The 13,658-nt window shown below is 39.8% G+C and overlaps 1 protein-coding gene across 2 annotated transcripts in view; it reads right to left on the reverse strand.

Annotated features, from left to right (window-relative positions):
- Positions 1 to 441: 441 nt before the first annotated feature.
- The window catches only part of DKK3 (dickkopf WNT signaling pathway inhibitor 3), a 28,585-nt gene continuing 15,368 nt past the window's right edge, over positions 442 to 13,658 (reverse strand). For both annotated transcript variants that reach the window (XM_074586030.1, XM_074586031.1), the window contains exons 4-7: positions 7,087 to 7,179; positions 4,842 to 4,986; positions 3,144 to 3,300; positions 442 to 1,010 (exon numbers count right to left, since the gene is read on the reverse strand). In XM_074586030.1, coding sequence (XP_074442131.1) covers positions 767 to 1,010; positions 3,144 to 3,300; positions 4,842 to 4,986; positions 7,087 to 7,179 — 639 coding nt within the window. In that variant the 3' untranslated portion in view covers positions 442 to 766. The remainder of the gene's footprint in view (positions 1,011 to 3,143; positions 3,301 to 4,841; positions 4,987 to 7,086; positions 7,180 to 13,658) is intronic.

Genomic DNA, 13,658 nt, shown 5'->3' on the forward strand with positions numbered 1-13,658 from the left:
TATGTACACTTTGTTATTTTTATGGAAAACGTTACAGGCTTTTTTTTGATAGTATGCCCCTTATGTAGTGGGGGAGGCCAATGACCATTGTATATCAAAGTGTAAAACTCAAGGGATACTCTGGCTACTCAGTTCTTAAGTTACACTGGCAGCTGCTGCAGGACAGATGGCATCCATTGTGCACAGCTGAAAAGAAACTCTGGGTATATTCATCTAGAAGGGTAAGCATTCTTTATCTTTTCCATCCTTCCACAATGCGTGTGTGATGGGAGGGTTGTGACACCCAGAATCTCTTATGTTGCAGCTTCACTGATTATAGTCTCAAAAAAAAAAATCTGCTTAAGATAAATGATTGAAAGAGTCCAAAGTAGATGGTTTTTAGCCTAGAAAAATCAGTGATTCTAAACATAGGTACTCAAAAGTCACTTCTACAGTCACTGATAACTTAAGATAATTTATGCTTATGTGTATTTTTTTTAATGAGTACAAGTACTGATAAGTTTATTTCTAATGTACAAGGGGAAAGTACTAATCCAGAAGAAACAATGATGTATTTCTTATTTGTCTTTGACAGCAGGTTTTGTCCAAGGATTGAATGAATTCCACAGTCATTTGAACATGCAGGTTTGGTGCACAGAAAAGGATGCTCAGAGAAGACCTTGTTTATTGCACTTCTATCCAGCAGTATGTGTTTAGGGTTTATATAAGCAAGACACTAGACAAAAATTTCTAGAAACAACTAACTAAACTGTCTGGTGTTTGGACTTTAAATTTCATCTCCCAAAACCAGGTCATGAGCTGAGTCGGGCTCGGGCTTCAAACCTGCTTGGTCCTCCAGACTTTCTAATTCTTTACGCACTTCCTGAATGACACTGCTTTCTTCATAATCGGAAAGAATATCTCTAGGTATCAAGCTGAGAAATGGCATCTCATCCATGATTAAGGGATCTTCTTTTTCATTATTCCTGGTTTCATTGGCAGACAGTTCACACACAGATGTAGTGCTGTGGCTGTTGGAAAAAGAGAGATCTGGTCATATTGTATGTCTTCTCATGTTCTTTTACTTGGTCCTTAGTAAAATTCTTCATTCCCTCCCCACATGAAAGCGTGTTAAGTGCATAATACGGTCAGATCTACCATAGCTGTTTTAGTTGCTTGGCAGCTGGAGAGTTAAAAGATGAGTTGTCCACATACAGAGCTAGACCAAAGATCCTAATAGAAAATGTTTGCTACTAGGACACAAGATGGCAGTGGACCTCAGCACAACCTGGCTTGTCCTACCTACAAGCAATAGTGATGACTAGTCCTTTCTGTTCATGTCATAATACCAAGTTAAGAAACATGATGCTCCAGCTTAAAAGGAATGCAGAAAAAATATTGTTTGCCATCAAGCTGTAGAGTTGAGAACTTAAGCGTTATCTATTTAGTTCTAAATAGGATAGCGTAGTACCTGTAGTTGCTGCTTAGTTTTGAAAAGTAGCTTCAGTTGCCTGCAAACTTCCCACGCTTGTAGGAACTTTAAAAGGCAACAAGAATGATTTGTACTTGACAGGGGCAGGGGAAGAGAAGTTGTTGATGGTGCATCCACTATCCCTTTGTGCTACATGGCACAGAACAGGGCTATGGGGCCCTGTGACAGTGCGAGGTGATGGCTGCTTGTGCCAGGCACCCCTCAGAAACTGCCGAAAGCTGCAGCCTCTTTCACTTGAAACAAAGGGTAAATGGGCTAAAGATGTTCCTGAAGCTTATTTTATGTACATCTTGAATTCTTGTATGTTCTGCTTTCTAGGCGTTTTAAGGCTTCCATTTGGGCGGACTATCCCCATATTCGCTAGGATATAATCTGATAGTTTCAGTGTTTATCACTCACTAGTAACATTTAGCCAAGGACCACCTCAAGCAGAGATGGGCTGTTTCTTTTAGTAAAGAAAATGTTACCTGAATCTTTAAATTCACATGTAAATTCACAGAAGCAGCTTTATCTTACTGTCCATGCGAGCCGTGGGCAGGTGATAAGCACAGTGTTACTGTATTTGTGATAACTCGGATGAATAATTCGTGTGACTATAGCTGCACAGTTCAGTTATAGTCACACCCTAACTCCTTTCTGTGTTTCTATATCCTCTGCTGAAATGTTTTCCTTTACTAGACACAAGATTTGCTGATACACCTTCCCTGAGGTTCGTGGTACTTGAACATTAACTAAAATTTTGGTGCTGAACGGATGGGATCAACTCTGCTTGCTTACTTAAATGACGTTTATGAAACAAAATGTGATTCAGGTACTTTTCATGCATGAAAAAATGTAGAAACAGAGTTGGACACAGAAGAAGAGAGAAATAGTGATCTACATCTCTATCACAGCTATGCTGTCTTGTTGAAAGTTAATATAATGAAAATGGTAGTGTAGGAACAAACTTGGAGAACTTATAGCGCACATGTAAATGCTTTTAGTGCAAAACTGAAATGATCTCACTTTCTCACAATGAAATTGCTGATAATACAAATAACTGTCCTTTTAAAGAATTGTTAAAGGCACAATACAGTAAAAGGTTTAGAAAATGTGGAGTCAGCCTGCTTCCTATTCCATGATACTCAATGACACTGAAGAAATCTGCACAGTATGAATTTTTCAAGTATGAACAGCAGATCTTAAGTCAGCAGCAGGGAAACTGGCGGCTTGGATTAGTTCAAAACTGAAGGAAAGTGCAGCCAAATATATCTCTTTTTTTTTTTTTTTTTTCTTGTGATAGAAGTGACCTTCTGTAAAGCTGATCAGTAGTACAGGAACATGCCTGTTTATACTTACTGCATGTATTAAAGTGTCTTAATTATGTCATGCGTATGAAAGCACGCAAAACTTCTAACAGAAGCCAAATCTACCACAGAAAGCTGGTGGACAAGAGCTGCGTGTAGAGAATTAAATTGGGATGCTACATCTCAACAGCTGTTAGTACTTTCTGATGGATTAAAAAGCAGTGCCAGCCTGATACACAAAGTTAAATCATACAGGATTAAGGTGTTGCCAGACTCAATTACACACTTTATAGTGCAGAAGAATCTGCAAGCTCTATATCTATTTACCGTAGAAAGACACCCCTCAAAAATTTCAAGCAGTTTGCTTGCCCGGTTTTAGTCTTTACCTCTGAGGTTGGCAGATCAAGCCACTTGCACATGGGCATCGCTCAAGTACTCCATCAGGTTCCAGTTCCCAGGTGATGAGGTTGAGAAGTCTGTTTGAAGGATCATGGCAGGGTTCACCTTCTTCAGGTAATGGAGTGCACACAGGAAACAGCAGTTCTGCATGCCAGAGTAAATTAATTTTATGAGAAGTCGTTAACTGTCTCCTAAAGTGAGATGACCTAATCTTTAAGTCTACACAAAAAACATGAAAAGACAGGCTTGAGTTCTCTTTAAGTCCGCTTACATATTAGGGAGCTATAACTTAGTGTTCTTTCCACTAGGTGGGAGTAAGACATTTGAAGTTTATGCTTAATGAGCAAGATCAACTACAGCTTCACTAAGAGACCACTGTCAGTACAGTAGTACTGCACAATCCAGCCCTTGGAGATTTGAAAGACTATTCTAAAACCAAGAAAACAAAAATTACAGTGAATCCTTTGCAATGCACAGCATTAATGCTTTAAAATCTGAATAGAGAAATACCTGTATATTTTAGAACTCTGTTGTTTTTCCTATTCTATTTCTTTTCAGAGGTTACAAATACAGATTTTCAGAGACTGAATAATGAGGTTACAAGAACTAATACTCAGCCATTTTAATTTGTTACAGTAATTCTACAATAGGCAAAGCTGTTTTATGGCATTTGGGGCTTGGCACCCTTGTTTATGCACAGGGGTGAATGTCAACCTTAACATTGGAGGTCTACTATGTAATGCTCAAAACTGCCAAGGAAAAGCTGAGCTGTTGGAGCTTTCTCCTGTGTTTTCCTGAAATGCCCTAGTAGCGTGATCTCCCAGCAGGCTTGATGGCCGGACAGGCAGCTCAACTGTCAGTGAAGGTACAACCTCTTCTCTTCCTCATAGCGAGAGTCATGAAAAAAGTTATCTAGAGAAGTATCTACCTGATGTAGAAAGATGGCTGGAATTGTATCCCGTCACTACAAAATTCAGGTGAGCTATGATAAAAAGTGGTGAGGACCTAGTGGGTATAAAATGGTAGAAGCAGCTAGGCCCTGACCAGGCAGGATTTAGGACTTATTTTAGGCCTGATACCTTCTCCTCCTCTCTTCTCTTCTGAAAATCAAGTTTCATGTTCCCATGTGGACTGACAACATAACCTGAAACATCATTCCTCTATATCTCGTCTGTCCAGTCAGTATTGCGTAGTGTGGGGGAGCTGGAAGGCTCATATGAAACTCAGATGCAATGTATCTGCAATCTGATTCTGATGGCGTCTTGCTGATATGAAGGAAAAGCCACTTTCAGTAGTCTCATTTATTTATTTTGTACATTTTTAATTCTCTTATTTTTGTTCTATTGGGTGAAGGTTTGACACAGAGCTCTGCTACTTTTACATGTCTGAGACTCTCCTTTAGAAACAGTAGATTTTTGTGCTTCTCATGCTGGTCTCCTCTCTAGTGTGCTTTTCTCTAGTGTGCTCTAGGCTTTTCTTTCACTGTTGTGCACCCCTGTCAGACTGTTTCTCATTCTGAATTCTATTAAAGTTTTATAATGAAGTTAACACAGTGTTTTCCATGAGCCAAGGGAGCATGACCTATTGATTCTGTAGAGATTTAACCTCTTCACTTGGGCGAAAGAGCTAAATATTAACACGCCTGTATTATCAAATGAATAGGATAAAAAGCAAAACCTCTGTACCTTTCTGAAAAGCACAGCACATTCCAGGGTTGCAGTCATGTTGGTTCTCACAAATGGTGCCGTTCTCGCCTTTTGACGTGGATTTCCTGCACTCGCCCCAAACGCAAAGCTGGTCTCCACAGCATTCAACGTCCCGCGAGCAATGCTTGCAAATGGGAAAAGCACATGACAAAACTGTCACTCCAGCACTAATTGCATGTATCAACAGATGGCTAAACATAGAATTAGACTCTGGTCCTGAAGGTAACTGCACATATGTGTTTTAAATATATGCATGCCCTATTCCCAGTGTTTAAACAGAATTGCTTAGGTTCTCAATTTCAAGCATACATAAAACTATTTGCCAGACAAGAACCTCCGCAGTAGGGTAACAGCACTCCTACACTATTATACTTTCAATCTTACAAAACCTGAATTCTTATTTTAGCATTTACATCAAAATCAACAGCCAGACATCCTGCAGTGTCAGATAGATTTCAGGACAGCCTTTTGCAATCAAGGAAAAAAAACATCAATAAATTAATCATTATCAATGGAAAATGCTACTGATTATTTTCCATTGTTAAATGCAGTTAGGAATTTACAATTTGTTCAGAAGAATTGCTTTCAAAGAGCAAAGCAAAAAAAAAAATTTACTACAATCTAATTTTTTGTTGTAATAAGAACCAAATCTCATTTGGAACCTAGAATCTTTGAAAAAAGTATGTGTGAAGAAAAATTCTCTTTGCAAATCAGAAATGTGAATCTCTAGCTAGAGATAGCTTTGTATGACAATTGTCTCAGTGTTTCAACTAAACACACCTAATAAATCAACCTAATAAAAACGGTGTGTCACTTTGTTTCTTTTTTTAGGTAGTTTTATTAACATCTTAAAGATTCCTATTAGGTCAGCATTTTAACGGCTTTTTTCTGTCTGTGTAAAGCCCTGTCTGGGCAGCCATACAAAATCAGAATTTCTTTTCCAGTGGATCCCACAGGAAGTGCTTAACACAGGGCAAGAAGTAGGACCACACTAGCACTATTAAGACTGGCTAACTAAAAAGAAAAATGTTTTGTAATTGTGAGGATTCTAGGTCAGGAAATTGATCCTACCACCTTCAGTCTGAGCTCACTTTACAACAGGAATGTAGCTAGGACACAATTTTTATTTTCTTTATCCTACAAATGTTCTATTGAGGACTGTAAAGAAAAGGGGTGTGTGTGTGTGTGTAGGTGTTAGATCATCCCAATCTTGATTTTCAATTATTCCATGTTAACATGAAAAATTATCAGTTTGACATTTTCTAAAATACGAAGAATAAGCTTTCTTAATGACAGAAGCATATATTCAGGACTTGCGTTTAAGCAAGCATTCAGTCCACTGAAGACAACAGAGCTCCCTGAAGTTATCAAGATAAGCATGTAAATCATTTCAGGAACAGCCTGGTGCTTTTAGATTATAATAATCCTATTGATTACATGACTTCACAGCAAGGTTTGCTTGCTTGTAGACGTAACTGTTTGCAAGTGCTTTAAGGAATGAATTTGTTTCGTAAGAGGCCATCAGCAGAACTTAGATTAAAAGGGACAGTCAGATAAAAGGCCTTTTTTGAGAGACTGCTCTTAAGCTGAATTTTCACCACAGAAAAAGCCTGAGCTTCTCAGGCACCTGTCACCTACAGAAGATAATCTAACCATAGCTACTACCAAGAACATTTATCTTTTAGCTCAAAAGACAGGAACTGACTGCTTCCTGAGGTTCCCAGATTCAAATAATGTAAATGATCCATGTAAGAGGGTCATTTACAGTAACAACTGCACTACAACATTGTACAAGCCATCAATGAAGGCAAGAACAGAGGCTGCTGCAATTCTCTTTGTGAATCAAGAGCTGGAAATGACCAACTGTCAGCTGAGCCTTAGGACCTGGCACAGCATTTCCGCTTTGCCCATTCCACTGGCAACTTACACTGTGTTAAATTTACGCTGTCCTTACGCCACCGAACAAGTCGAGCTTGAGTCAGGAGGAGCGGAGTGCAGGTTTTAAAGCACAGGAGAACATAAACCTTAAAACTTAGTTGTGTTAACAGGCAGGAAAAACCCCAAAACCTACAATGCCAACCCAAAATACTTGACATCCATTTTTTAACCTCATGCAGAAACTTTGCTTCTTTTCTACCAATTTTGACTTGCTGACATTAGCAACAATAACTTGCATATTGAGTTTCTAAAAACCACATAAAATCACATCTTATTCAGAACTTACTGTATGCTGGGTTTTACAGAGCTGGCACTTGTATTCAAAGGTGGAGAACTGGCAGTATTTTCCTGTTTCACAGTCTTCGTCAATGATACACTCCTGAAGAAAAGGACAAAAGTATAATTTTCCACTGTGTGACAGAAATCCATACCTCTTCCTGAAATACCAGAAGGTCTTGATTGATTATATTTCTTATTTGGGAACCAAGGAAAAATGCTTGCTTTGGTTCTTCATACCACCACAGTTTTGCAATAGAACAATGCTATCTCCCTGGCATACCTGAATAGTGTGCCCTTAAAGTGTTTGGTGGCTTCACTTCTTGTGTAATATTAATACCACCAACCTCAAGAAAATAACTTGTCTTGTTCTGAAGGCTTTTTGGTGGGGTTTTTTTGGGTTTTTTTTGTTTGTTTGGGTTTTTTTTGGAGGGGAGCACTGAAGGCGTTTGTATTAAATTTATTCTTACTTGTATTAGAGTACAACTGTGATCCGTTACTTGTTGGCTGTTTTTCCGATGGGGGGCAAGACTGAAGGAAAGAGGCTACACCACAGCAGCTGCAGCAGCCAAGGGTATCTTTATGCTCTGTGGGAGACCATTCTGCACAGCTTTCTTGATCACAGGCCAGGTAGCTTTACACCATCCTCCCTCCTCTTCCCCAGCAACATTAGTGTTGACCTCAGAAACTCCACAGCGTTGTTAGCTTTCCTAAGCCAGCAAGGACAGCCTTCAGGGAGAAGGGAAATGTTTCCTTTTTCTTTAAACTGCTCCTCTGCTCCCCTTTGCAAGGGGCAGACAAATTCTTCTCAGACAAACGTAAGCATCTTTGTAGTGCCTGAGCATTTTTATCAGCAACAGCTTCTATGCTGAAAAACACAGTGCTGCTTTCCACAGGACTGGTAACATTAAGCGTTCCTGGGACTTTATGGTAACAGCAGCACTACCGTAAAGCCGATACTTCTGGGAAGCAGTAGATGTCATGCACCACTTGGTTTCCTTTTCCTGGTTGATGGCGTGCTTCTCATGTACCTATCACCATAGCCCATCACCTGCGAGCTCACAGCTGCACAAGTCTAAATACTTACACAAGTAAGTTGTACATCCTTTCTTTAATTAAATTTAAATATTGCAAAATATGCAGGAGCAGATTCTCAGCTGACATCACTCCTGCTGGAGATGGAGTTAATTTACATTTAGCAACATTCTAGTCTGCCAAAGAACATGATTTCCATGTCACACGCTTTTGAAATGCATGTAACAAACACAATGTTTCCTCCCCCCTTGTTTGCTGCATATGAGCATTCAGCAGGCAGGTTTGAACAGTAATTTAAGACTGACAACTACCGAAGAGACACATACATCCTAGGGAAAAAAACCAAACCCACAGTTCCCTAATGCATCAGCCTTTGCTACCCAGCTAAGACACTAGATTAGGCCTCACGCTAGCAAGGGGCTTGAACACACATTCAGTTTTTCAAACCTGGAATCATTTCATGTCCTTAACAAAAATGCTCATGTGAGAGGGACACCTGGTTTCCCATCTGAAGCACAGACTCAGACTGAAGTCTCTTCACCCAGAGGTCCCACAAGCACTGTGGTAGAGATGGCTCACCTTCCTCTCATGCTGCACAGGGTGAACATACAAACGAGTCGGAAATTCTTCCCAGGTATGGCAGTGAGCATAATACAGAGAGTAAGTGGATACGTTTGTGTACCCCTGATGTGTCTGGTTCACAGGGAGGGGGTGTTTTCTGTTCCCATCTAATGGTTACCTCTTAAAAATTGTGTGATTAGCTCTGTTCTCTAAAATGTGTTTTCTCCAGGCTGGACACAATCTAGCCAACAGAAGAATAAACCATAGCACCATTCTGAGTCACTTGTATTCCACCACAGATAGGTTTGTACCATCATAAGGTTGATGCTATCTTTTTGCTAGGAGCGGAGAGGGAGTGGGGGAGGGGGAGGGGGAGGGGAGGAAAGAGAAAAAGGAATTATACAAAAATCCCTGAATTTTCTGAAGAAACCACATGATTGCTCTTTGGCAGGTATTAATCTCACTTGCTGGAACAGATCAACTGTCATCTGTGCACCTTTTATTTAAAGTTTCCACAAAGCTTTTAATTTTCTATTTTTACTTTTTCAGATAACTTCTCTCCAAACTGCTGACTTCTTCCACCCTATCCCAGTTGAGTTTTGTGTTTCAGCTGGGCTAAACATTAGGTCAGCAAGAATTGTAAGTGAAGCTCTTAAATTACTGTAATCCCTGAAAGAGGAAAAGATTACACTGTGAAACAGCTACACTGTCTTCAGATCTTCTCCAGATTAAATCTTACAGAAGCTTCTTGCCCTGTGTGAGACAAGGCTGCTCTGTGCGAAGCGCAATGCTTCATCTGAGTTACCCATTTTGGCCACCTGAGATGTTTTCAAACAGTTCGATTCCCCAGAACATAGAGCAGAAGCCAAACAAAGTCTAGGGCCTGATTCTTTTCAACTCCATGACGTGATACTCAGGTTATATGTTTATAATTAAGAAGCAGTCATTTCAGCTATACTAAGACATTAGTTTCACCGACTCTAGGCTGCTAGAAATTATCATAATATTTTTGCAGTTTCATTATTCCAGTACAGTGTGTGTTCTGCTTGTTTGCTTTTGTGTTGCTACATAATCAGGTGGGTCAAAATCTAAATGTTATGTAGTATGTTTGAGGTTTTGTGGTTCCGTTAGGCATTTCGCTTCATCAGCCTTGCTCTTTCTGGCCAATTTTCTGTCTGTAGCTTTGTCAGCTTCTTTTATGAATCCCTCTGTATAAACCATACCCAGAATAAACTATACTGTTTCATTCCTCTTCCATCCACTTTCAGGCAAACAGCCAGGTCTCAGCGTAGTCAGTTTTTCCAATTGTACCTCTCCTCAGAGGAGAAATCTTGCCATAATAGTTTTTAAGCTCATGGAATAACTCTCTCTCTTTAGCTCTAAAGCCACCTAACACCAAAATTGCAATTCTCCAGTCACTGCTTTCTCCTGCACAAATGAGCGCCCTGCCAAAAAACCATCTTTTTTCCCCTCTTATTGAGTTGTGTCCCACCAGTTCAGACTTCCAGTTTTATGAGGGTTTTCAGCTGGGGAAAAAGTCCCTTCACTGTTTTTTTTCCTGGCATGGAAAAAGCTTGCTTTCATATGCTCTCTGTGAAATTTTGTGCCACGCTCCAAACCAACTTCCTTCACCCAGATATTACAATCCGTAGTCAATGCAGAACTCAGTAATGCTTACAGATGCAGATGTGTAACTGTTTATATTTTTTATCTTTTTTTTTTTTTTAATAATTTATTTAATCAGGCTACAGACCTTTTCTAATCAGGCTACCTTGAGACACAACAGTTGCTGGACAAGGACCAAACCTAAACATCTGCTGCAATAGATTCTGAACAATCCATTTTTTTCTGGAGTTCTGCAAACTGAGTTATTTCTCAGAATATTTTGTCTTTGCAGGAGTAACTGTGTAAACTGAGGAGAGGGGGTGCTGGCCTCTCATATGCAGCAGAGCACACAAGTTGAGCAGATAGCTTAAAGACAGAATTAGCTACACTTGTAAGGGTGTACATCTCTCTGAAATCTGTTACGATGTTATACCAGTTAATTTAACGTAGCAGCAAAGGAATACGCTCTCAAGAAGTGCTAAAGACTGGTGCAGAGTGAAAGCAGGATTGCCTATTTATTCATGGGTATACTAGGACCCGTAAACAACAGAAGCCAGGAGGGAGAAGAGCATGCTGTGTACCTGTAAGTATATACTTGGCATCCTGTGGGCTCTTATTGTACTCTGCAGTGAATATCCTGCAACACCTGAAAGCAATTTGGGGGTTAGGATCTGTTCCAAAACCAACAGGGGGGGAAAAAAACCAACAAAATACTGAAACTCCTAGAAAATGTTGCCCATATTATAAGACTGCCGTGGAAAGAAACTTCAATTTTCTTGTCTTTGGCAGATTATGCCAAGTCATCATTTGTTTTCCTAAAGAATGGTTAGTCTCCACACTTGAGAATAAAAAATTGACTGATGTTACTGATAGTGAAGTATGGTAGGACCACAACTACCAGAAAACTGAAACAGATGCCTGAATGCAAGATGGAGCAGAAGTGCACAGGTCAGAACTGGGGTAGCAGGTTTTGACAAGAGTACTTTCCTTCGGGCTGAATGTTTACATAGACATGGAAAGGCACAGAAGAAAAAAACCTCTTCTTTCAGTGTGGTATGACAATCTTCACACGCCAGCCAACAGCAAGCCTTTGACCTAGAAGGCGCTATGGGCTATTTTGGCAGACTGTACTTGACTGGTGAAGCGTAGCCAACCATGGTGTGGACCACATTATCCTCTGCCCATATAACACACTAAGGATAAAGAGGGAGAAGCAAAGCATTTCTCAGTTGAAGTTATGAAAGCAGAACTACAAGGCCAGAGTTAACCTACTTTCATATAGAAACCCACTTTAATTTGCAGCCTTCATCTGGTTTCTGTATCTCACTATGGCAATATTTTTAATACTCTGTTTCACTAGTCATATATTATGAACTACAATCATGCTCATTTTGCTTTGCTCTTTTTTCCCTTAATTCCTAATTAACACCCTAAGCGTAGGCTACAAAATATGCTCAATTCTATTCTGATACTCTCTGACTTTCAAAATGGAATCATTAATTTTAAATTCAAAATTGACATTTGATTTGTCTGTTCCCTCTCCCAACTCACACTCACCCTACCTCCCACATTCTAAAAAAGTTCTTCTTCAAAGATAACTTTAAACAAAACTTTCCGCTATTCATATTTTCAGCCAATATTTGTCTGGGACTGGCAAATGACTGTCTGGAACGAGCTTTCCTTTCCTTTTGGGCTCTTTACACTTTAGCTTAGAACCCAAGAAACTGGGGGAAGGTGTTGTTGATGACTTTATAGACAACTTTTCAATGGTGATTAATACATCTATCAAAGCCACACACTGCACACTGAGGGAGGCGGGGAGAGGGTATATGGAACAGCAATGCCCCCGCGGGTAAGGGGCAGCTGTAGTGGAGAAACGCAGCAGTGCTTGTCTGCCAGGGTCACTTACTGCTCTGACATGAGAACAGTAACTGGGATTCAAATAGGAGAACCACTTTTCCCCTCCTTGTCTAAGCAATATGGCCCAGTTCACTGGCTTACTCTGATCCAGTTGCAGTTTGTCTGCAAGATTTGACTACAAACCTTTTGAAACTGCCTAACGGCTGAAGGAGAGGCAGGCTTTTTTTTTTTGCCTTGGCACTGTCTGTGCTGTTGTAAGCCAAAACAGCCATTCCAAAGTGTTCATTCCTAACCCTCTATGGATTTCAAGTTCACAAGCCATCAAGTATGCAGGCAAAATTCACCCATTTCAGAGAGGTAAGGAAGTTTTGCCAGCTGGTACACAACATAGCGAGCAATGCTACAAAAACAGTTGGTGCAACAATTAGAAAATGATTTTTAGTAACAACTTTGGAAATGCATGGGGGCTGCTTTCACAGTCTACTGGGACAGCTAACTATGCTTCAAAAGCTTCTCTGAACAAAAAGGCTGTTTACATGTTTCTTAAAAGCTCCTGATAGAAAGAAATTTCCTTTTCAAAAACCTGTAACTCCAGTAAAACTCAGTGTTAACCTCCATAAATGGTAGCTCAGATCCTTCCCAAACAGTTCCAGAGCTCACCCAACTCTATCTGTGAGTCAATGATAATTTCAGCCATAGCTGAAGTGCTCCTGCAAAACCACTTGTTCGTTCTGAAACAGACATTTCTTAGCAATTAGCACTTCTAAGAGTTAATGTTTACTTCTGTGTTTACATATCCCCTTCTAGGTTTTAATTTCTACAAGTTTTTTCACATAGGGCCGGTCTCCATTACTGCAGCAGATGGCAAAAACTTATGAGTAGTAAGGAAAAAACCCCATAAAAACTGTTTTATAACCTACATTTACTGCATGTATTAGAAAAATGGCACAATTACATAAAATGGAATATTGTTTTATGGAAACTACTACCATAGTTTGAATTGCAGTAGCATTCCAGTTCCTAATCTCTTTGTTGTCTAGACAGGGCACATAATGCATTTGTCTTTAATGAGATATGAATTAATTTGCCTTGAAATACCGCAAAACCTCTGTAATACTTTCCAGCAGAGCAAACATCTTACTGTTGTCCTGCCAAGTACACAGCACTCATAAAAATAAGGACTACTGTTAAAAAAAGACATACTAAAAAGAGCAGACATGTGAGTTGCAAACTATGGTATTAGTCACATCCCAGTGCTATGTGGGAAAGTCAGCTATTTGTGTGGCTGTTCAATGAGGAATGTGACTTCTGAGCTCAAAACTAAGAAAACACAAATGATTCCCTTAGTTTTGTCTTGAACTTCTCCATATAACTAGTATCTCACTCGTTTCCTTTTCCCCTGTCAACAAAACAGAAACACTTTAACTGGAAAAACTTCCTTTCTGGCTCTCCACATGATGCAATATGAATGAATGGAAGTATGTCTACATGACATAACTGAAGACAGCCCAAAGGCACTTG

The sequence above is a fragment of the Larus michahellis genome, chromosome 4 (assembly GCF_964199755.1).
Source record: "Larus michahellis chromosome 4, bLarMic1.1, whole genome shotgun sequence".
Lineage (NCBI taxonomy): Eukaryota > Metazoa > Chordata > Aves > Charadriiformes > Laridae > Larus > Larus michahellis.